The sequence below is a fragment of the Cucurbita pepo genome, chromosome 3, assembly GCF_057944985.1.
Source record: "Cucurbita pepo subsp. pepo isolate OVF chromosome 3, ASM5794498v1, whole genome shotgun sequence".
Taxonomy (NCBI): domain Eukaryota; kingdom Viridiplantae; phylum Streptophyta; class Magnoliopsida; order Cucurbitales; family Cucurbitaceae; genus Cucurbita; species Cucurbita pepo.
In genome coordinates, this window is record NC_141800.1 from 15,628,497 (window position 1) to 15,652,787 (window position 24,291).

Sequence of the window (24,291 nt, forward strand, 5' to 3'; positions counted from 1 at the left end):
TCAACAGAATACTTGAAAAATTGAGGTTTTCTTGAAGGACATCTGTTTTGGTTTATTGTAATAGCAAGATCACCATTACTATAACTCATAATCTACTTCTACATAATAGGACAAATATAATTGAAGTTGATAAGCATTTCATAAAGGAAAAGATGGATGCAGGTGTAATATGCTTCTCTTATCTTCAGACAGTACAACAAACAACTGATATGCTAACTGAAGGTCTTTCAAACAAGCTTGACGAGTGTTGGACTTCTTTATATATTTCTATAATATTAACGGGTGTATTTAGAATTCATGTTAATATCTAATATTTACATTTGTAGAAATTTTTCCTTATTTGCATATGGTTTTTTTCCTTATATAAGAGGACCTGTATTTGATTTAAATATATCGAAGAAATATAATAATTTTATGTATGCTCAAAAGTAAAACTAAAATAATCTCACCAAAAGTTTTCCTCGATTAGAGAAAGGAAGGGAATGCATGCATCTAGGGATTAGCGTGAAGTAGAGCATTTGGCGATTAGAAAATTTGTCCATATCCATGAAGATTTCTTAAGCCTTCAGTATTCTATTCATTATCGTTCATACATTAATGTACTTTTTATACAGTATATTCTTTTCCATGGATAGAAGGACTTTTTCATAGATAAATTTAGGGACTTTCTTATCCGCTGTAAATTATCTATTGTATTTATACGGTTCAACATTATTTGTTTTCTTTGAGATAATGAAATTTTCCTTCTTAAATATCTCACAAGAAAACAAAACACGTTCCTAAATACTCTCTATCATCAATTGCAGAAGAACTATCACAAGTTAGAGACGCAGGAATTTATTGATGCAATGCACTCCAAACAAGGAAACTCAATCCAAATGGACAGTTCTAAGCAAATCAAACCTTTGTTCTGTCGGAAGTCATGCTTAGAAGAGTTGAAAGCTTGTAATAAGATCCATCAGAACTGAAAGCCTTGACATCAACACGTTCCTGAAACATCAATGCACTTTCAATGAGCATCAAATATTGTGAAACACATGGTAGCTAATATTCTTATTGTGCTGTTAATTTTCCTGCACATCAAATCACCTTGTTTTCAAGCTCGAGGAGGGAAAGGCCTGCACTATAAATGTCAGAGTTACGCATAGCAATGGCAATGCCGACACGAGGTGATACATGTGTCTCTTTCTGAGATGTAAATGGCACTGCCCCACTATGACCAGCATAATCCTGGGGAGAAAACATGCTAGGAACTGGAGTTGTGTCCTCAATTTCTTCAAGGACTAGAGCGTTTCTTCTAACGCTAGAATATCTCCTGTCCAGCGAGTTTATAGGATTTCGCAAGGCCATTTTCGCAGACTTAACAGCTCTAGACAGTGCGACAGAGTCCGAATCTACACTTTCAGGGGGTTCCAACTCCACCACTCGATAAGCCAAAGATAGAGATGAATCATTAATGATCCAGTAAGGAACATGGAACCTTATAATTTTGGGGCCAGCAGTAGTCCCTCCCATAACGCGTTCAACACTCAAACGGAGTCTCCTGCAGAAAACAGAGATAATAGGAACAGGAACATGATGAATGAGATTCTGTAAGGTACCACGAATGAAAATTCTATGTATACCATAATTTAACTAAAAATCTGATGAGATAAAGGCACCAGGGCCCAAGTGAAAACATAAAAGAAGCCTATTGAAAGCATCGAAAATCCACCATCATCAGAAATATCCACATGTTCAGCTAACAAATATTGAATTGAGAGAGTAGCCATAACAGGCAAGAGTGGAACAAACACAAAGGCAGCAAGGAGAAACAACCTTCTACTTCTCTGATGAACCATCGAGAATGTTGAGATGGGGTCATTAGATGCGGGATCCAGCAGAAGAATGGGATCCTGTCAATGTATTTAGGAAAGAAGAAAAAAGGACTTATTCAATGGTCATTCCTAAATACACAACGGCGTAAAAGGAAAACGTTACACCTCAATATTTGTAGACTTTAAGTAAAATTTTCATTGATCTAGTCTTTTTAATACTTCTAAAACCTGCAGATTCAGTTTTGTTTCCGACCAGTCCCATGATTAGAAAAACAATTACATTTCATAAAGAATTTGGTTCAAAAATTAAAAAATCAACAGGAACTTCTACCAGCGACAACTCTCAAATAGAGAACTTTATACTGAAGAGCGAGAAAGAGTTGAGATAAAACAAATTTTTTTGGAAGGGAAAACCATTTGAAATAAAACATACAAGTACAAGGGCACAAACTGAAGCGATATGCAAAATTCAGGGGCAAGGGGAAAAAGTTTAACAAGAATCTGACTTACTGCCTTTTCCAGAATCCAACCACCCTGAACAAATAAGGTAAGATATAAAGGCTTCTGAGCATCCGCTGAATATACTTGTTCACTACCTCTGGACAAAATTATGCCATTTTGTCGTTCAATGCATTTCCCATCTCTAGTTCTTTCCCAGATCGTAAACTCTGCTGAGCAAGGAAGTCTGTTTTCTAATTTGATCGGAGAGTTGACAGAAATTTTCCAGTCATAGACAGGGGCATTTAGTTCAGTATGGAGGACTGATGCATCTGCGCCTATACTCAACCAAAATTGTTTGTTTCCAGAATTACAACACAGAAGCACGTCCTTCTTCTCAAGCTGATTCAACTTGAATGCCAAATTGACAAATTTATTTTCCTGGTTCGAAGTAGCCTGCTTACCCAGCAAACCTTGATCAGTTAAAGCCTGATCTTTTCCACATGCATAGACAGAACCAACAAAAGCTGCACGACCCCAAGTATATTGGGTCGTCAGCTGATCAGTAGAAGGACGAACCAATAAACATTGATCAGAATCCTTTAATGTGCTTCTCCATGGTAAACTAGCAGAAGCTCCAGGGTTTATGGAAGCTAAATCAGTCTTCAAAGAATTTAAATCTTGATCAAGTAATCTCTGTCTTGTACGAACCCAACGCCTCCGGCGCACAACATCCGAAGAAAGTTTACAAGACTTGAAAGAGGTTAAAGGCCACTTTAAACAGGTAAAGTCAGGACCATATCCCCAGCCATCATTGTCTACATATTGCGTTTTATCAATAGTCCATGTTGTTGTCCACTGCCATCCAGGAGGAAGGGGTGGTTCAAAGAAATCCTTCAGAAAAAAGCCACAGAAAGGTTAGATGGTTGTGATCGTAGCTAAAAAGAAAAAAAAAAAAAAAACTCCAACTTCAGGTACTCTTATTTTTTCTAAGAAGCTATCAAATCCAACCACAAGAGTAACAAGTCATCACTTCAGAAAAACTAACCTTAGATGAATGTGAAGAGTCCCCTGTACTCCAATGTCTTGGATCGTCATGACGATAGCCAAGTAACTGATCACTCCATCCAGAGTTTGGATGATAACGTTGATTTTCAAAAATTTCTTCAACCACAATATCGAAACTACCAGTTCCTAAAGAGGCATTGTGGCCTTGAATTAAAGAGGCATGGCAAATAGAGATATCCAAGTTAACATCTGAATCATTTACCACTGTTACAAGCCCCCTCAAAATTGCATGTTTTTTTCCATTCCTCATGACAACATCCATAGCAATGTAGTCTTCTTGCAGTAGTATGGGAGTGGTGGATAATGGAAGTAGGGAACGAATATTTTGCCATTCTCCATCTTCACGAAGCCCAACCCAGAAACCTGTGTCTCTATCAACAAAATTGTCATTTCCCGTATCCCTCTGAAATTTTGCAATTGTCCTCCTCTCAAAATATGAAGTAGAAACCAGCAAAATTCCACAGTCCGCCATGTCTTCAAGATTGTTTTGCTGAAACTGTGAATAAAAAAAATTGTAGTGAACTACCAAGACTCATATACAGAAGGGGTAGAAAGCAACGTCTTCATTCTCTAATCAAAACTTAATATATTTCAACAAAGCTCACCTTTTTCTTTAGCGTATATGGAACAATATTACGAACATCATTTGTCTGATGCACCATTCTCACTGAAGCAACCTTCTTTAGCACACTTGAACCACGCCCAACAGAAAAGGAAAGAGCACCGACAACTTCACCTGTGCAGGAAACACCAACACTTGAAGGAAATAGCAAATATATTTGATGAACTTGCAGTACTTCCTAAGAAAACTATGTATAAAAAAGGAACAACAATGCTGAAGGCCTCCAGCCTCTAGCCAAACTTCAATCAAATATGCCAATTTCCAAACAGAAAAGTATCATCCTATACCAAGACGTGCAATTGAAAAAATACTCCAATAGAATAGTTTTCGATAATAAAAACTTGTAATATTTGAAATTTGAATTTACACATTTGCCTAAGAAAAAGACAATATATAGAAATTAGTGCATAATGTGTCACAGCGTAAATAGGAGATTTATAATTTAATGACAAGATAAAGTCCATTCACAAAGAAAGTCTTCAATATATGAGGGAGGGGCAGATAAGCTGTCCTCCTTTTCTTTTTATTTTTCTATCGTAGTTATTACCTAAACTGCAAATGACTGCCTGTTCAAAAACTATGGTTAACATGAAATCTCCCGATGATGTAAGCTTCAAAAGAGACGTCTGAAGCTGTAACCTTAGTCCTTCATGATGCATGAAGAGCAGGAATAAGGTTGACGATGTGGACCATTTGTTTGTTTCTTGTCTTGTGGCAAATTTTTTGTGGGATAATTTCTTCAGAGCCTTCAGAATGGACGACTCTCTGCAAAGCATCATTTGGTCCAAATTTGTATCACCCACAACCTCCCTGGTTAGGTCACTTCGGCAATATGGAGGGTCTACTATCTTTAAGTAATTTGGCTGATGCATACGATAAGAATATTTCCTAAGAAAGACCCACGGAACATACACGGGAAAACGTTGCTTATTTTTGCGCCTGTTTGGGCTTCTAAATCCAGGTTTTTGTACTTATCCCATTCAATTGTAGCAGACCAGTTGGGAATCCTTGTGAGGGTATAATTGTAACAAAAATTAAAAACTATAGTGGTGATTTTTGCAATTTGCACAAACTACAGGGGCGGTTTTTCCCAAAAGAAACTGACATTTTTTGGAAACCTCTATCCAGGGGCTTTAACTGCCTCCCCAAAATTCTTGTTGATCATCACTTTTGTTGAATCTATACCAAATTTGCTCTTCATCACCTTTCTCCAGAGGGCATTCTTTTATTTTCCAAATCTCCACGGCCATTTGGTTAGAAAGGGAGAGGTTCTTTTGTCTTAAATTTACCACTCCCAGACCTCCCTAACTACTTGGACACAACGACCTTATCCCAACTAACTAAATGGTGGATTAATTTTTTTTTTTTTGCCATTTTAGGTGCCATCCTGTGTGGGGGCGTACATTACAAGAATCCCCTCCATTCATGTGCACGTGTTTGCTAATCTGTCCTATTTCTGTTGGTGTATGTATTCTGGTGATACCTTGTTTGAGGTGCGATTGTTTGAATTTTAGAAAATATTTATTATATTTTACTGTATTTTATGAAATATATCATGTTTTACTTTATTAACTGGATTGATTAGGTTATTGTGATAGTTTCCTTGTTTGTTATGGGCCATACCTCTACATCAGGTGACCTTAATTTTTTTTTTATTGTTTTTGGAAATAAGACAATTAATTTTTTCTCTCCTATTTGATATGGAATCAAAGTAGGAAATTAAACCGAACTTAACCAAAGCAATTAAAGCCACCCCAGCCATCGTCAGCCATTGAAGTCATCACGAACATCAACCATCATTTTGTACATTTGAAAAATACAGTAAGATTTAGTATCCATTCACAAGATACGTGAACACGGGAAATCAAGTAAGAGATATCTTCATGAAAGCATTAAACGGAGCACATATTACACGCTCTCTCTAGAGCACAATTAAGGGTAATGTAATAGTGCTTATAATAGTATAATCATATCATTGTAAAAATCTCTTTAGTGCATGAAATAAATCCTTCTTATCCTCTCAAACATTTAGTGTTTACCGCAATAGAAGTAGGAAAAGCAAATAAAATGGTATTTCCAAAAGAAATATGAATAATGTCGAACAATAATAATGATTAGTGTTATTAAACTAGAAGGCTACACAAGTTGTATTGTACAAATGAGAATGTCTATTATGTTCGATGATTCAAAGCCTACACATGGATCATAACCTAGGAAGCACAAACACTTGTTAGGCAAAGCGTCCATGATGGCCATGGATGCATTTGGACATGCTCCGAACACTTGTCCTACTAGCTAAAAAATGTGTATTTATTAAATATTTGCCTTTCCTAATGTTGAACACGACTCTAAAAAATATTTAACTTAAAAATTAGGGAAAAGGAACAGATATTTTCTTATAGATTGAATTCATATATATTGATAAACCCAAAATTGGTCACTTTGAGAAGTAAAGACAAATCATTATAGCAAGAAGTAGTGCAAAAGCTGGATACAGAGTTTTTGCTTAGGGAATCTAAGGAATGTGGGTTTATAAACTATTGACATGTTTGAAAATTGATATTCATAATTCATTCAAAATATTTTGTGATAGTCAATTAGCGATCAATATTGCTAAGAACCCCGTGCATCATGATAGAACAAAGCACATAGAAATTGATAGTCATTCGATGATGTTTTGAATAACTGTCCATGACTTGGAAGTGCCTTTCAAGTATCTCAAAAGTCTGTTTATAGCTCCAAGATGACGTTCATTAGGACAACTCATATACTGACTAAAAATGCTTATAAAATTTGCAATGTCTGGTCTCGTATGTGAAATATAAATTAATTTTCCCACAAGTCTTTGGTACATGCACTTGTCAACTCGGATAGTCTCTTTATTTTGGTGTAGAACTAGATTTTGATCCATTGACATTTCTGTAAGTCTACACCCTAGATTTCCTGCTTCCTTTAATAAGTCTAGAATATATTTTTTCTCGAGAAATTACAATACCATTTTTGGATCGAGCCACTTCAAACTTTGTCTTTGATTTCACACTTAGTTGCAAGTGCTAGTATCTTCTGAGGTTGACAATCTCTTCAAGGTCATTCTTTGAAAAGATAATAGCATCTTGCAATTTTATCTTTTGAAGATTTCATGAACAAAGTATGATAAATTTGACATTAATAATAACAAGTTTTTGAATTGGTCCAGCCATGCATGTGGTGATTTTTTAATCTATACAAAAACTTTCTCAACTTGCATACTAGGTTGCCATTAGACATGTCTTCCATTCCAGGGGAAACTTGAATGTAAACTACTTCTTCAAGATCATCAACATCAAGTTGGTGAAGAGGCCAATCCTAGTTTATAACTAGAGACAACAAGCACAATATTCAATTTCGCCACCAAAAATTTCTTGGTAATCTATACCATATGCTTGGGTGAAGTGTACAACAAGAAGTCTAGCTTTAATTTGTTCCACAGTTCCATCAGATCTGTACTTAACCGTAAAATCTATTTATAACCAACTAGATTCTTTCCATGTGGTAGCCGTGTAAAAGCCCACGTGTCATTTCTCTTAGGAGCTTTGATCTCTTCATCCACTGGCTTTCCATTTTGTATCTTTTAAGTGCATCCTAAATGATCAGAAGGATTCGAATACTATTTGAGTCACACATGCTTGATAAAAGGAAGCAAGTTACTATATGCAACAAAATTTTCAATAGAATGCCTAGTGTAGCTTCTATCACCCTACCTTTGAGCAATTGGGAAGTTGAGTTATGAGAGGCTTCATGGATATAAGACTTGCTAAACATAGAAGTAGTTAAGAGTGATTGAAAATAACTCAACTTCCCCTGCATTTGAGACTTCAAAAAAGGATTGATTTTCAAAGAATGTGGCATCCATGCAAGAGTACATTTTTTTAGTGATTCGCGTATGATTTTGTACCCTTTTTTGTGGGGTGAATAACCTAGGAAAATGCACTTGCTGAATTTTGAATCAAGTTTAGACCGGTAAGGAAAATGGTTAATGAACCAAGGCATAACAACCAAACACTCGAAGCAGTAAAGTGGAGGAAAGATCCTGGAATTTAGGATGAATTTGTCGGATATATTTAGGGGATTTTAAAGTGAAAACACAACTAGGCAATCAGTTCATAAGAAAGGTTGTAGTGAGAATGACCTCCCCTAAAAAATGATTTGGGACATTGTGAGAAAACATGAAGAACGAGCTAGCTCAAGAATATGTAAGTTTTTCTTCCAACAATCTCATTAGAGTGGACCATGCCATAGGATGAGAGATAAGTACCAAGGGTTGAATTGAAATAGTCTCATACATTGCCTGTCCTAAGAACTTGAATTTTACGGACAAATTGAGTAGAAATCATGACATGGAAAGACTGAAAGAGATATGATGATCATCAATAAAGATTAGGAACCACCAAGCTACTGAAATGTTTTTCATTCTAGAAAGCCCAAAATATGATAGTGAGTATGAGAAAATGGTTTTGAAGATTTGTAAGAGGTGAATTCACTTCATATATTTTGTAATATTGATTGTGTATCATATATATGTATATATATATATGTAATGTTTGTTTTCTTATTAATCGAAGGTCTTTCTTCTATAGACGAAGACCTTGTCTTTATTTTAGATGAGTGAGAAGAAATACAATAATATTATTCTTCTTCCCTAAATTCAAGTTGGTATCAAAGCGTGGTCTCTAGAAGCCCTAGCCCACCATCTAAAACCCTAACCGCCGTTACCAATTGTCAGAACCTTAGTTGCTGTTTGAATTGACCACCCCACCACCGACAAGCCTCTTTGGTAGAAACTTTTTCTGTTGTTTGCGTCCTCTACTATAGCCGCAACTTAATTTCACTAACCCAATTTTGTGGGTTTTAGTTTTTTTGCCATTCATGTTATCTGCTGTTGTCGTTTGCTATCGCACTGCCGTCCACAGTCCTATCCTCTGTTCCTCTGTTTTTGGTTTCTTTGTTTGCATCCTCTGTTGCTTGTTCAGTATTCGCCTCTGCAAGATTCATGGGTATGAGTTTCATCATTCCTCATTTGTAAATTTCGGGCTGAATTGGTTCTGGTCTGGTTGGTTCAAGTTTGGTTCAACATCTGGTTTGGTTCAGTTCAATATTAGTTGGGTTTATACATGGATTCCGTTTAACATTTTAGAAATGGTGGTTCAGGCTTGAATACTTATTTGAAATTTTTTTTAACTAGTTTTCTAATTGAGCTGATACTTCAGTACGAAGCAAATTCATCAAGTCCCACAATGGACGAACCAATTTCTCATATGGTAATCATTGTAGTCACTTGGCCCAAACAGGTAACTATCCTTACATCTTTTGATTGATGGCCTCTGTTACTTCATTGAAAAATGTTCTAGTAATAAAATAACTCAGTATCTTAGTAGGTTAGAAATGAAAACTCTAGAGAAGAAACAAACTTCAAGCTCTCCAAGACTATCGAGAAGTCTTGGAGAAACAACCACTGAGAAGCAAGTCACCAAGAAGCAAGCTACTACATTGTACGGTTGGAGCTGTAGGGAGCCAAGGCCTAATTTTTCAACTCTAAACGTTTGTTTCCAAATTTATTAAAAAATGTTGATTCTTCCCCCCTTGCTTGTGGAAGGTGCATCTTTGCAAGAAAACCATTGATCCAAATATTTATGAATCCTTGTAAAGCTTCCCAGCCTTTCTACTCGATTTATAGTGATCATCAATAAAAGCAACAAACCACTTTCATTGCTATTAGGAAAGGTACTCATATATGTACTAAATATCCTATTGCATATTATATCTCATCTGAAAATTTGTGAAAGACTTATAAAGGCTTCCCATCTAGCGTGGACAACTTATTTGTTTCAAGGAATATACATGAAGCCCTAGATGAGCCAAATTGGAAACTAGTAGTCAAGGAGGAATTAAGAAAAAGTGGATACTTGGGAATAACAAACTTGCCAAGAGATAAGAAGATTGTGGGATACAAATGAGTGTTTATATGAAGTGTAATGCCAACGGTAGTGTTGAAAGATACAATACCATATTAGTAGCTAAAGGCTTCACTCAAAACCTATGGAATTGACCATCGGAGACCTTTGATCCTGTTACAACAATTAACTCTATCAAAATTCTTTTCTCCCTTATGGCTAATTTAGATTGACCACTTCATCAACTACATGTTAAGAATGTCTTTCTCAATGGTGATTTAGAAGAAGACAAATTTATGAGCCTTCTACAAGGATTTGAAATGGAACTTGGAAATAACAAAGTTTGCAAATTACATAAATCCTTATATGGTCTCAAGTAGTCTCCAAGAGCTTGGTTTGAATGCTTTGGAAAAGTAGCCATTAGGTAATACCTTCAAAGTCAAGCAGATCATATCATTATTTATAAACATTCTAGAATAATAAAATTGCTATTTTAATTGTGTATGTTTAAGTTATTGTTCTCAGAGATGATGAAGAAGGATTAGTTGATTGTAAGAACAAACAAGCAAATGAGTTTCAAATCAAAGACTTGGGAGCCTTGATATACTTTTTAAATATGAAGTTCGCAAGATCTAAAAAAGTATCCATAAACATGACAATCTTCAAGTTGGAATGTATATTGATGCAGATTGGACAGTAAGTAATACTGATAGAAGATCTACTTCTATTTATTATTCATTAATTAGAGGAAATTTAGTCACATGATAGGAAAAATAAAATGTAGTGGCCAGAAGTAGTGTTTTCCGGAAACTTAAGTGAAGAACTTCCAACTTGACCAATTTTTCTGACTGCACTAGCATCATCGAATACGACAACACAGATTCTTCCAACTGAGCTCTCAAGGGCGAGCTTGTAGACTATTGAATTCCAAATTCGAGCTTTTTCTGGCCTAAACAAGCGTATAATAATGGGAAAAGAAAAGGAGAGTGGAATTCCAAATTCGAGCTTTTTCTGGCCTAAACTAGCGTATAATAATGGGAAAAGAAAAGGAGAGTGGAGAGAATGATTACTCAAGGGTGAGCAGTCCTTATGTTTGGGGGTGTGATAACTCTCTAAGCAAAATTTAGAGCCTTAGCACATAGAATTTGTGAAGGTATACGGATAAACAACAAACTTGAAGAATTGAAATGACACCTATCCAAATCTACTGTGATAACAATGCTGCCATCACCATAACTCCTAGTCTAGTCCAATGATAGGACAAAGTGTCTTATACTTCGACTAAATTAAAGGTCTTCTAACATTTGATAAACTTATCAATAGCTAGGGTTTACCCACTTTTTTCACTATCTTACTTTTGAGAGGATAAAAATATTTTGATATATTAATATGTGCCATTAGAGAAAGACATCACAAAATATTGAAAAACATTAAGATAATAAGGGCAAATATTTCACAAATAATATTTACACACGCATTCATAAATAGTAGGAATACGGATTGAACTTGCGGCTGTGTCATTGCCTTATATTGAAAATCCCAGAGCCTGAATGACTGAACCAAAAACATACCTTTTCCAGCTTTGGCAGCAAGGTTAGTGACCTCGACTTCCAACTTAGCGGAACCCTGCAAAGGTGGAAACATGTCATTTAAAATTGAGAAATAATTTATGCTTGATGGATTATGATGAATTTAATTTAGTTTTTATTAATATTGTGAAAAAAATATGGACATTATAATAATCATGCCCAAAGAGACGACAAAAAAAGAAAAAAAGAAGCATGACTCGGATAAATAATACTTTTCTAGTGTGCTTTTTCTCTCCATTTTTCTTTCCTTCCTTCATATATCTTGCTAGAATGTTATTGTCCACTGGCGTCAAATGTCTCAGAAATGAGAAATAAAAATATTAGTTCAATAAGTACCTTTCGAGGAACTTCAAAAATGAAATATTCATTCCATCTTGCCATGCCTTCGCCCAATAAATTGTTTTTTAAAATCACGGGTTTCACACATTTTGTCCTTGCACTCTGAGGAAAAAGCTTTTGTTGTCCTGGCACCTGACCTTCAATAACAAGCCTCAAAGCACAGAAGAAGCTATGGCTATTACCATCATCAGTAACGGGCAAACCCTGCAAAAGAATCAATATGATTCTCACGTTAAAGACGACTTTATGAAGAGATCACATCTATTAAGCAGCGATAACTTAGCAAATCCCTACTATCTATACAACCTTTGCTTCAATGATCTGTACTGCAACATAATAACGTGGTTCTCTGGATTCATCAGCTACATTTAACCTGTCTGAAAACCTTGGAGGTGGAATCCACACTGACATGCAGTCACCAAGTGGTAGCTTATCAATTATATCTAAATTCTGTTCACATCTTTTCAAATAAATTTCACAGCCAAGTTTATTTTCTACAACTGCAGTTTGCAAGTCATCTTCATCCAAAGCTGAGAATGTAGCATCCTTTCCATGTATAAGGTAGTCAACAGCTTCCTGCATGTGAATGTTTTAATAAGCAAGGATTAACCTACTACCAACATCATCTATGAGGTAGATCAATACCTCATTTAATTTTTGTACTCGTTCTTCAAGTTCCAACTGTCTTCTCCATGAAAGGATGCCCCCGATGAAAGTTTCAAGATTTGATGCACTGACATTAACGTTAACTATACTAGTTGCTGCAATTCGTATTCTTTTTCCAAGTTTTGGAGGCTGGTCAACGTTCGTATCATATGTTTCAAACCTAACAAGTACGGAATTCATGAATATTTAGTGATTAAAACCACATCCATCTAAGCAGGTCAATGTTTGAAGGCAAATCAAATATGGGGAAACTGCATGACGCATAAATATGAATGTCAATTACTTAAATATGCCATCAAATGGTTCAATAAGAGGCTCCCATGCTTCTAATTGTGGGTTAAAAGTCGATGCAGCAATTGAAGAAATCAGCACTGCATTCATTGCTTCCAGTGAACCATGTGTTGCCAGTTTTATATTTGTCACCGTTGTGTCAAAAAGCGGCTTCATCTGGAATGAACCAAAATTTGATTATCCTCAATGGTTAATAACCCAAGGGAACCAGCACACATTGGATTACAGTATATTAGTTCTTTGAGGAGAATAATACCATTCCATGTAAGCTGTCCAGAACAGTCAGAGAGAAAAACCGAATCTTCATTTCAGCGGTTACATTTTCATGAGTCTTTGGCTTAGCAGAGTCACCTATAGTGTACGCCAATCGGCTAGATGGTATTTTGTGATCAGAGCGTGCAAGGAAGGTGCATGCCTGCGAAGCACAGAATGAAAAGGATCCTATCTATATATTCTATACGAATCAAATAGCATTTGCATGCCAGTATCTACAAAAATAAATAAGGCGAGCAGAAAGCACCCTTCTAGTTTAGGGGACAATCAAAAGTTGTTCTTTATTGCTAATATTTGTTTATTTCAATTGAGTTTAGTTCTAAATTTTCAAATTTGTGTTTATTTGATCCTTTCAACGGTAAAAAAGTGTCAACCTGATTTTTGAACATTCAATTTTGTGTCTAATAAACTTGACAATTCAATTGTGTCTAATTGGTTCCTAAATTTTCAATTGTATATCAGATTAATTCTTCGACCTATCAAACATTTTTAAAAAATCACAAATTTACCCAAAAAAATTTAAAATTTAGGGTTATATATATAAAATTTTAGAGCATTCAAATAAGTCAAGGCCTAGACATAAAATTAAAGTTTATGAACCTATTAGAACTTATGAAATTGATGGAGCTATTAGAACTTAAGAAATTCATGGAGCTATTAGCCAGACACAAAAGGAAAGAAAAAAAAAAAAAAAAAAAAAAAGCCTCAGTATTCATCTATGGCTGCTTAATTGAAAGTTAGACAATAGATACTTTTAATGTTCAGATAACTATTAGACATATACTTAAATTTTTAATTTAACTAATTAGTTTAAAGTTGAAACCACCAGTTTGGAATGAGAGCCATAGTTCAAAGTTCGATACCAACCTGATTTGAAACTTTCCAAATGCTCCAGCACTGAGATCCCCTTGAACTTGAAGATCTTGAAATGGGCATCTCAAAAATATTGGTCTGGCTGACAAGATCCATCCTTGGACAGCAAATAGAATCAAGACGAGGAGCTTCATCTGTTCTTGAAACAACACATCCCAAGGAAGCATAACCAGGAGGAGCAATGGGGTACCAGAAGAAAGCTTCATCAAATCCTTTCCCAAAAATATGAGCAACTTTAGTGAACTGGAGAGGTTTTGCCGAAATTTCAGCATTGTCAGCTTTGAACAGTAGCCCTAGAGCTGGTGGTTCTAAGCTGAAAGGATGAGTCAATAACAAAGATTTACAAGAGCTCATAAATTTTCTTAATGCCAATGAAACAAGAGAAATATTCAAGACATGGTATTAATCTCAATAAAAAATAAATAATTAATTTACGAAGAAATCTAACCCTTCAGTTATGAAGTCTCCTAATATAGCATAACCAGGGCGTGCCACAGGTCTCCATATTGAAACTGGACAACGGGCATCATTACCCTTGTCCCACCATATTCTCTCAAAGTTGGGAGTCGACAGGTAACAATTAGTTGCTTTCGAAATAGACCTTAAAATGTCCCATCCTGATGAAGTTGCACTCTTCATGCTTGAGTGATGACTTGAAGTGTCACCACCCGAAGTAGTATTCGAAGAAGGTTCCTTAAAGGCAGTGTAATCAGGATTTGAATTCCACTTAAGAAGATGATTCAAATCACAAGCATTGTCTTTCTCTGGGCAATTAGTTGAAGCATGGCCAATAAATGATCCAATAACATTGTCCATACGCCAGATGCTAAATCCAGATGCATACCAAGAATTTGACGGAGAATTAAGTACACATTCTGAATAAGTAGTTGAAGAGACGAGGTCAGAACGTAAACAATATACTACATAGGTCAGTGGTGGCTGATTCCCAACATTTGCAACACAACCCACTGCTGTGTATCCAAGAGGTGGAACAGGCATCCAAATGGAACAATCAATATCAGATTTCTTGTCAAATTCAAATCCTTGAATCTTGGAGAACACACCTATCAGTCGGAAACCAAGAGGTTTCCGCACACGTCCATATGTATTACTAACAGCCATTACTGCCTGTGAGGGAGGAACTGGCCTGATCCATAAAAAAACATATATTGAAGAAAAAGATGTTATTAGAGCTTATATAAAGCCCTTACGATGAATAATGAAATTTCCATCTGTATGTAATAGGAAATAAATATCGAGAAAATTATTAAAAGGCAACATGAGGATAGTGTCCTTTATCTAAAAGCACAAGTATGCAAACAAGATGCCAAATTCTGAAGATCAAACATTCTTCGACCACAACAAGTCAAATATTTAATTTCATGTCAAACGATTCCAACATCTTCATGTTCTCAAATATCCTCTATTTCATTCAAGCTAAATGACCCAAGTTGCTGTAAAATTTGGATTTTTCTTCTTTTTAGATGCCATTGCACAGAAGTTAATTCTACTCTATAGTTGAGTAACCATTTTGAGGAATCATTTAACTGAAATGATAATTAAAACTAGTGCTTTCTAGCAATGACATCGAAAATAAATAGCAAAGATTTGAGAAATGATGCGTTAAAAAATAAGGTAAAACAGAGGTTGTTCTTAGCTAAGTAATTTCTCATTGGTTCATTGGATAAAGAACTATCTGGTATTTGTAAGCATGCATAGAATTAAAGGTAATTTTTGCAGTTGTATACCGACTGAAGTTATCATTGACCATCCAAAGGAAAGAAGTTCTGCAATTCAAACTGTAGTGACACTCCTTGAGATTGTTGGCAGAAAGAAAATATCATATTCATCGAGTATTTTAGAATGAAGTAGCCTCGGTAAATGATGAAAATTCTCACCCCTTGGATGGCGGGGAACAGACTTGACCGAGGCTGCTGGAGAGGGTTGAGAATTTTCACCCAAACTATTGGAAAGAAACTTAATTTTGAAATTCTCACCCATCAAATATTTTAAAGATGAAAATTCTCAGATAATCAGAATGAAAACATACAGGCGTAAGCGAATAGCAAAACCTGAGCAAAAAATCTCATACGAAGGTTAGAAAGCTTACCCTGAAGTCACACAATCTCCTAATATAACATAATTTGGTGGAGCTCGAGGACGCCACACAGTAAGGTTATTAGAGGACCCATTTTCTGCATGTACAAACAGTTGAAAGAATGAGAGACGTAACCAACTCATCACGGTTCAAAGAACCAGTTAACAAGCATCCTTCAATACTAAATGGTAACAAGTTAGTAAAGTTAACTTCAAAATCAACTACATTGGGAGCAAAAATCTCATTATTCCAGTGAAATAATAACCTCTTGGGGACACCCAGAGCTTATCAAAATTGATACAGGCAACCAGAGGCACTGCATTTCCAAACATCATTGCTTCACCAGCTTGACTTTGCAGATTAAGTATGAGAGAAATGGCACTCAATGAGAGATGAATGCAGATATCAGTTGTTACAAGAGACATATTAGTTTTGTCCTTGACAGATGTATATCCCCCAGAAACATCAACTGGATCAAGGATTACTAGACCAGAACCAGCTTCAATGGTGAAATCTTTCACAAGGGCACGAATCCAAGTATCATTTTCTTTTGATGCATACCTATTCATAATACAAGAATAAATACTTCAATTTCTCCGGAAGAGAACATATGATGAAGATACGGCTTCTTATATCAGTCACCACAAATGACTGGAACTGTTCATTAAGCTGAAAATATAAGGTTATCAACATCCATGAATCAAAAAAGAGAAAAAAAAAAAAAAAAAAAAAAAAAGCGAAGAAAGAGAAAATACAGAGATGGAGAGGGATAGAACATAAATACTAAAATAATTAACTAATCTAGGTAAGACTAGTCACCAGGTGCTGCATGAGCAAAATGAGGATACGGCTTGTAAAACCAGCCACAAAAAAACGACTGGAACCGTTGATCAAGCTGAAAAATGAAAGGTTATCAACGCCCACATGACATCAAGTAGAAGGTCCTATGTTCAAACTCTGTAATGTCATTTCCTTCCCAATTAATATTAATTTTTATCACTTCCAAAAAATGTTAAGCCCACAAATGAGGGGAGTGTTGAAGTAATGATATAATTAAATTTATTTAACCCATCAACTAGAAATTTTGGATTGATTGACGTTTTAATATAATGTTCTGACTCCTAAAATGCTTGTCTTCAGACTCAATTAAATAGCACATAATAATTTAATTTGACAAATTCTGAAGGATCTTTGGATGTTCTGTTTTTTTGCTTGAAGGTCCTATCCACGAGGAAGTCATTACAAGTTCTTTTCATGAAAAGCATTTAAAGTTGCTTTGAAGGAAAGGCTTGTGGTTGAGGAGCATTTAAAATGCATTATACATTTTTTCATGAAGCCCCGATTGAGAAGGAGATAGTACCTCGATCAAGATTTTTGTTGGTTTTCACTTTCAGGAGTTATGTTCATTTTGGGAGGTGTTCTTTCTATTTTTCCTCTTCTCCCTTGTGGAGATTGTATATTTTGAGCTAGTTCCTTTTAATTTCTTGTTAAAAAAAATTTAGCTCAAAAAATATATGGCACAATAAATTTTAGCTCATATTATATATCATATTAAGATATGAGAATAGGGTAAACAAGAGATGTTTTTATTGTATTCTGAAATATTAGTAATTTTATAACTTCCAAAAAAATCATACATACATAAGAAACCCTTAAAGAGCCTTACTAGTAAAGAAAGGAAATCACGTAATTGAACTACTGCTCTAGATACACTTTCAGTAGGTGATGAATGATAATACATACACATTCCTCTTAGCACAAAATTTAAATAAGCAATTCTTCATGAGAATACTAGAAATTGAACCCCAAAGCCTAATGTCAGTCTATGAAGGAAAACTCTGTCCTTGTACTCCTATTAATCCCGAAAACTTCTCTATATATTATTTTAACACTTCCTAAGTTTGTTTTCTAAGTTTACCTTATTGGTATCATCTAACCAAAGTCTAGGACTTTTTTCATTCAGAACTTCTAGAGCTATTCTGATGGACATACGTTTGTCAAGAATATAGCATACATGCAAAATCATCTCAAGAGCCATAAAGAAGTAGAATGGTAAATGAAAATAAATGTACATAAAGAAGAAATTTGGTGCTCTTACATGAAACTCATATCCAATTTGGCTCGAAGAAGCTTCTCACCATATGATAGGTCATCTAAAGAAGACTTAGTGCCATCATAGAACGTGAATTCTGGAGAAACCACCTGATGAATAAGTAATCCACATAAATATATAATAAGCGAGAAAAAATATTAGAAGGAAAATTTTGATGAAAGGTAAACCTCCATGGAGCAAAGTTGCAATCCGTAACTGCATGATTAGGTATGCCATTCATTATTAAAGAGAATTCCTTTTCCTAGACCATATAGAAATTGAAAACTCACAAGAAATCAAAATTCTTATATGTCCTGCAGGTTTTGTCATTGGAACAGATTGCTACTTTTTTTTTTTCACAAAAAACAAACTTTTCTTTGATACAGAAAAGAATAAAAACGTTCAGGATACAAACTACGGTGTGAAAACGGAAAATAAAATGGCCAACCTAACAAACAAACAGAGAAAAACAAGCTCTCCAAAACTAACAAAAAAGCAACAAAGGAAGCAACATCAACTGAATCCAAAGATGGCAAAGGAGTGTGAGACGGGCAATAGTGACAATATGCAAAGGTAATGATCGAGATCTGTGAGGTTCAGCGACAGCTAGGGTCTTCTAGGAAGGATGTGAGAGCTACAATTTTGTCGTGAGAGATGAGTGACAGTGATTTATTTTGAAGAAGGCTAGTCTAGCGACAAATTCTCGACTAGGGTTCCCACAACAGCAGAGCTAGTGTTGCAGCTATGAGGTTAGGGATTGAAGAAATTCAAGGCTCTGTTACCATGAAGATATGTATGAGAGAGGTTTTTCTTATCCATTCAGTGGTCAGAAAGATTCAAATTTATACAAGAAGATTCTTAATCATATGTGCCAGAATTAAGCAATCAATCTAAACTTATATGGGAAATAAAATTACAAAATACGCAAGGAAACTACAGAAGAAGATTGCATTCCTAATTTACAGCTGAATCAATTCAGCTAGATTTACTACAAATATATTAAAAAGGATAACTGTTTTAGTACCAGATGGACTGTAGCAGCCCTTCAATTCCCCTCCCCCCCAAAAAAAAGACGAAAAATAAAGAGTTCAACTCCTCCCATTTATGTAAAATCTCCATTGTAGATGAATGACATCGCATCAAATCAAAACATTAAAATGAACTCTAAACATTAACATACCTGAGTTTCAAAAGTGAAACTACGAAGTGTACTTTGATCACTTTCCAAAGATGATGACATATTTGAAACATCTGAGTTTTCATGCATGGAGGCAATATTCTCATTCTCTTCATCAGATGAAAGAGTATCCAGAAAGATAATATCTACATCATCCTCTTCGGACACAGAGTAGCTGCTATCATTGCCCAGGTACGTATACTTTCTCAAGAGAGAACCATTCTAGTAATGAAAAACTTATTAGTGGAGAGGAAAAATAAGAACTACAAAAAGATGTTATACATAATAAAAACATAAACAATTGCACAGTTAAAGCAAAAATTAATGAATTAGGCATAACCCCTACGTTTGTTCATTTATAATATCATTCAATAACATTATCACGCTGGTTAATAAACATGTTTGGGGGTTTTACTCCTTATTCGAGTTTGTGGGATGTTTTGATGAGCTAGTAATAGGACTCCTTTGTAAATTTTCTAGTATCTTTCCATACTAACAACTAAAAAAAATAAAAGGTAGCACTTTAGCAGATGATTGAAGACAAAGCTTCAGAACAGCCTTTCTTCTTGTTTTGTTTTATTTTCTTTTTTCTATTTCTAATAAAGAACTTTCCCTTATTATTATTTTACAGGATTGTATGTGTTGAAAGGAAACCACATGAAAAAACATAAAAGTTCAAAATTTTTATATAAAATTTCTAGCATTCATTGTTTCAAATTTTTAACTAGAAATGGGTTTTCTAAAATAACTCAGTCCAAAACTCATCAGCTTCTCATTGGGCCTTCCTTGTCTCCAAAAGCTCAATTATTGTGGTCTAGCGCAGTGAATGCTTTAATTTCAGAAATTTGGTTGGAGAGCAATCAATGTATCTTCGGGAATGTTTATAAACCGTGGTTTGATTAATTCAAGTTGGCAGATTCAAAAAGCTTCTAAATGGTGTTATCTTTCTAATCTTTTTTCAGCTTACTCCTTTGAATAATATATTTGCTTTCCCATGTCAGATTTGTACTTGTGAGCATTAGTCCTCTTTTCAATATTCCAACGAAAAACTTATCTCTTCTTTTAACATAAAATATGTAAGTTCAAGGTTACCAATGTAAATATTTATATTTTATAATTCTTTTTTCATTTTTTACAAGGAAAAAGTAAAGTATGCTGGAAATTTTCTTAATAATTACAACCACAACCAATATTCAAATATTCTTAACAAATTCATGTAGATATTTCTTATGCCATCCAATGAATATAGACAAAAGGAGTACGCAAATTTCTTTTGGGAAGGTAGTGAATCCGGAAAACTTAAGCACGTGGTCAAGATCGAATGTAGCTTCTAAATCACTTACGGAAGGTGGCTTCGACATTGGAGCCCTAAAATTGAGAAGTCAGGCTCATTTCACAAAAGGGGTTAGAATTTTCACCATGAATCTTCTGCTCTCTAGTAGCAGGTGGTGACAACTATTTATGGCCTTGAGCCTCTAGGAGGCATACAATTTGTAAGAAAAATGGTTGTTTGACTAGACTTTCGGTTAGCATGACTGATATTTGAAGCTGTGGAAAATCTAATCAATTTCACCTTTGTATGACAAATAAATCTCTTGTTCGCACAACACATGGGCAGGGGAAGTTCCTCTAAGACTTATCCACATCCTTATCAGATGGTTTTACAACCTATTAGTTTTCTTTTCAATTATAAGGATGCCTCTTGTTGGTCTTAGAAAATTGGGATTAGAACAAAATTGGAGGTGGATGCATTTGAAGATTTTAGGCTTTTGTTCAATAGGTTGGCTCGGTTCAATTGATGAACAGTGATGATGCTAAATGATGGAGAATTCATCCATTGGGTAGTTTCTCAGTTAGTTCAATGACCAAGCATGTCAGTTTCTTCTCCAATTCAAAGAGACGTATTTTTGGCTCATAGGATGTGAAGTGTCAATGTGCTTAATTGGATTTTGCTCTATTCTGGTTTAATAGGAGACTGTTCAAAGGTAGCGTTTTTCATCAGTTTACCAGCCTTCTGTGTGTTTATTATGTGTTGGGGAGGCTGAAAGGCAATGTCTATTTTTTTCTTTCCCTTTACCTAACTTTGCTTTCTTTCAGTCCCTTTGAAGATATTGTTTCACTTAAACATTTGTTGTATCTTCTCACTATATCAATAAACAAAAAAAAAAAGTTGAAAACTTTGTTAAAATAAGAAATAAAAAGTTGTAGATAATTGGGATGTATTAGTACCTCAATTTTCACGTTAATAAAACGAAGCCTTTTAGCACAGCCAATAACAACAATTGGTTGAGTTCTCCCTGAATGTGGTCCAATAGCATCTGTTTCTTCCATTAGACGAATAACATTTCCACAACCATCATATGTATAATCATCAACACCTAAAGTATCTGCTATCAGCTGTCTACTTGGGGACAGCAGAATCACATCCTCACTTTGTCTGTGGATTGAACCAGTCAGTACTATGCTGTCGCTTCTACAAATGGGATCATTCTTGGAGTCCATTGATTCTTCTCTTCCAGTTATAGCTCTCAACGCAGGAACAAAAAATTCTACCACAGCAAGGAGAAAATCTGGTACTACAAGGACTCGAGGTTGTTGAACCCGTAGAACAAATGATTGAGATTCCTTTCGCCAACGATAGTCCAGCACAAACATTGTAGCAACAGGGACATCCAAATTGAGGTTACCTTCAGAATATGCCTTCCCAAAGCTGCTGTCTTTCTTCAGGAATGGAAAATTCTCCAAAGAAGCTTGTTTTGAAGTGTCAGTTGATGAACCAAGCATAAGCCGCATTTCAGGTTTTGTAACAGGGCGAATGTCAAGAATAGAAAACTTGGGGATGGTTAAATAGAGGTCTGTTTCTAAGAATGATGTCATACGATATGACACCCAAAGACCTTCTAGCTGCAAAAATCAAAGAGAGAAAAGTAAAGGAAATACTGGGTCAGACATGACAACATAGTTAATGAAAATGCATTATATAACATAAAGACATTTATCATACAACATGCATACATATAGACATTCATTACTAGAAAAGTAATCTTCAATACTACTCAACGAATATACTTACTGCTATAAGAGCTAACGGTGACTCTTCCTGAGTGCCACTACACAACTCTAACAGGGCTTTATTGACAGCTACTGTTACTATTGTAACAGAGCGAGACAGTAAGATTTGACTGTTTGTGTTGACCATGTCAACCAGCAGACGCATCGTATCCGTTGACTCAGATTTTTTCCCTCGGAAGTCTGGAGGAAGTATTGGTGGTTCATACAAGTTCATATATAAACAGTCAACGATAACTTTGTATTCTTTATCAGACATCATGCCGTGCAACAACCCCACCTACCAAAAAAGTAACCATGAGAATCAATTTAATCATATACTGATGGTCTACTATCCACCAAAATCAACTTGCAATAAATCATTATGAAAGAGACATCATACTTGAGGGTATGTTAAAAAGAATATATATACCCAAACTTATAAAACTTAAATTTTGAAAATATTACCCAAACTTATAAAACTTAAATTTTGAAAATATTAAGTACAATAGTAACATAACGTGGTAACCAAGTAAGAGATCTTGTTTCTTCTAGCCTTTCCTCCCCGATTAATACTAATAGTTAACTTTTTGAGCTAATTTTCAAGTTCACAGGTGGATGTATTAAAAATATATTAAAAAAATAGCATTATATAAATCAATAAGTAACCACAATTTAAGTGCAAAAAACAGATTAGACCATGACATATTAAAAAGCTTTAATAAAAATATATTACCACTACTTCAAGTGAAAATGTTGGAACTTTTCTGAAAACATCCCTTAGGCTTCGTCGGACATAAATATCTAGTCCTTGGCCTTCCTGAATCATTGGTTTGCCTAAACGACCATTAATCCCTATCGACATGTTGACCCCCAGAATCTGCAATTGCACATAAAGGAAAAATGATTTCCACATATATCTAGGGTAACTACAAGAAATCCATAAAAAAAACTCTACCTCAGCATGCAAAACGTCAATATGAACAGCAGAAGCATCTGTTTCTGGACATCCATGCCAGCTAAATTCATTTGTTACTTGAAGGTGGCCCAAGTCAAGTTGAATGAAACTGCAAGAAAAACAGAGCATAGGTTATTTAAGGTTTCTTTAGACCATTAGCATTTTTCTTTTCCAAGCGAGGTTACGTTCAAAAGTTGGGTCATCACTTCGTAGTGACTGTAAAAAACAAGAAAAAGGATCTCCCGCAGTATATTTCAATGAAGTTCAAGAAATTGATTGGTTACTAATTCTTTTATAATTTTACATTCATTACTCTAACGAAACAATGTCATAGCATTTTCCTCCCAGACATCTTTTGAACTGCATGGCGTCTAACAGACCTAGATTCTTAATTTTTCGTAAACTGTGAGTTCTGTCACCAAATTTTATCGTCTTAGTTTGAGTCTTTGAATCAATAAAATGTCAGCAATCACCATAAATCAGTTTATTATAATGTTTGGGTCCTCTTCCAATTGAGTCCAAATCAGACCCAGTATCTTGAAATTCTTTTTAATTTTAGGAATTTTCATGGTGAAAGTCTAATATGAGGACCTTATATCTAGACACTAATTGAAGCCAAGAGAAGTAAGAAGCCAATTTAAGAGCTGCTACGTTTTATTCTCTATTTAACCATCTCCAACAATATGCATAAGTGTATATAAAAGAAAAGAAAAGAAAGAAAGAATCAAAAAAAGCTGTGAACGTTTGAATCTAATACATTTTTTCATTACTCCTCAATTGTCAACCAAATAGGAGAGCCTTTGGTTGCTTTTACTTATATAATTAGAAATTGAAAGTGCTTGTTTCTTGTATATATGTATATATAGACATAGATATAGTATCTACAATTTTTTGTTAGATTTCCTTTAAAGGATTATTTCGTTGGGTTGTCTAGGAACAAAGATAATTGTACTATATTGTATGGAAATGCAATCAAAATTTCATATAAATAAATAATATTTTTGTTTGATTC

At 35.0% G+C, this 24,291-nt stretch overlaps 1 protein-coding gene across 2 annotated transcripts in view; it reads right to left on the bottom strand.

Annotated features, from left to right (window-relative positions):
- Nucleotides 1-24,291, bottom strand: part of LOC111790806 (calcium-dependent lipid-binding family protein) — a 67,930-nt gene that overhangs the window by 8,541 nt on the left and 35,098 nt on the right. For both annotated transcript variants that reach the window (XM_023671868.2, XM_087122269.1), the window contains exons 31-52: nucleotides 23,280-23,388; nucleotides 23,058-23,201; nucleotides 22,347-22,622; nucleotides 21,503-22,177; nucleotides 19,277-19,495; nucleotides 18,103-18,206; nucleotides 16,270-16,565; nucleotides 16,017-16,101; nucleotides 14,355-15,053; nucleotides 13,901-14,219; nucleotides 13,017-13,175; nucleotides 12,753-12,916; nucleotides 12,449-12,629; nucleotides 12,110-12,379; nucleotides 11,801-12,007; nucleotides 11,447-11,501; nucleotides 3,929-4,059; nucleotides 3,304-3,819; nucleotides 2,328-3,149; nucleotides 1,819-1,895; nucleotides 1,090-1,543; nucleotides 904-990 (exon numbers count right to left, since the gene is read on the bottom strand). In XM_023671868.2, the coding sequence (XP_023527636.2) occupies nucleotides 904-990; nucleotides 1,090-1,543; nucleotides 1,819-1,895; nucleotides 2,328-3,149; nucleotides 3,304-3,819; nucleotides 3,929-4,059; nucleotides 11,447-11,501; nucleotides 11,801-12,007; nucleotides 12,110-12,379; nucleotides 12,449-12,629; nucleotides 12,753-12,916; nucleotides 13,017-13,175; nucleotides 13,901-14,219; nucleotides 14,355-15,053; nucleotides 16,017-16,101; nucleotides 16,270-16,565; nucleotides 18,103-18,206; nucleotides 19,277-19,495; nucleotides 21,503-22,177; nucleotides 22,347-22,622; nucleotides 23,058-23,201; nucleotides 23,280-23,388 (6,049 nt within the window). The remainder of the gene's footprint in view (nucleotides 1-903; nucleotides 991-1,089; nucleotides 1,544-1,818; nucleotides 1,896-2,327; nucleotides 3,150-3,303; nucleotides 3,820-3,928; nucleotides 4,060-11,446; nucleotides 11,502-11,800; nucleotides 12,008-12,109; nucleotides 12,380-12,448; nucleotides 12,630-12,752; nucleotides 12,917-13,016; nucleotides 13,176-13,900; nucleotides 14,220-14,354; nucleotides 15,054-16,016; nucleotides 16,102-16,269; nucleotides 16,566-18,102; nucleotides 18,207-19,276; nucleotides 19,496-21,502; nucleotides 22,178-22,346; nucleotides 22,623-23,057; nucleotides 23,202-23,279; nucleotides 23,389-24,291) is intronic.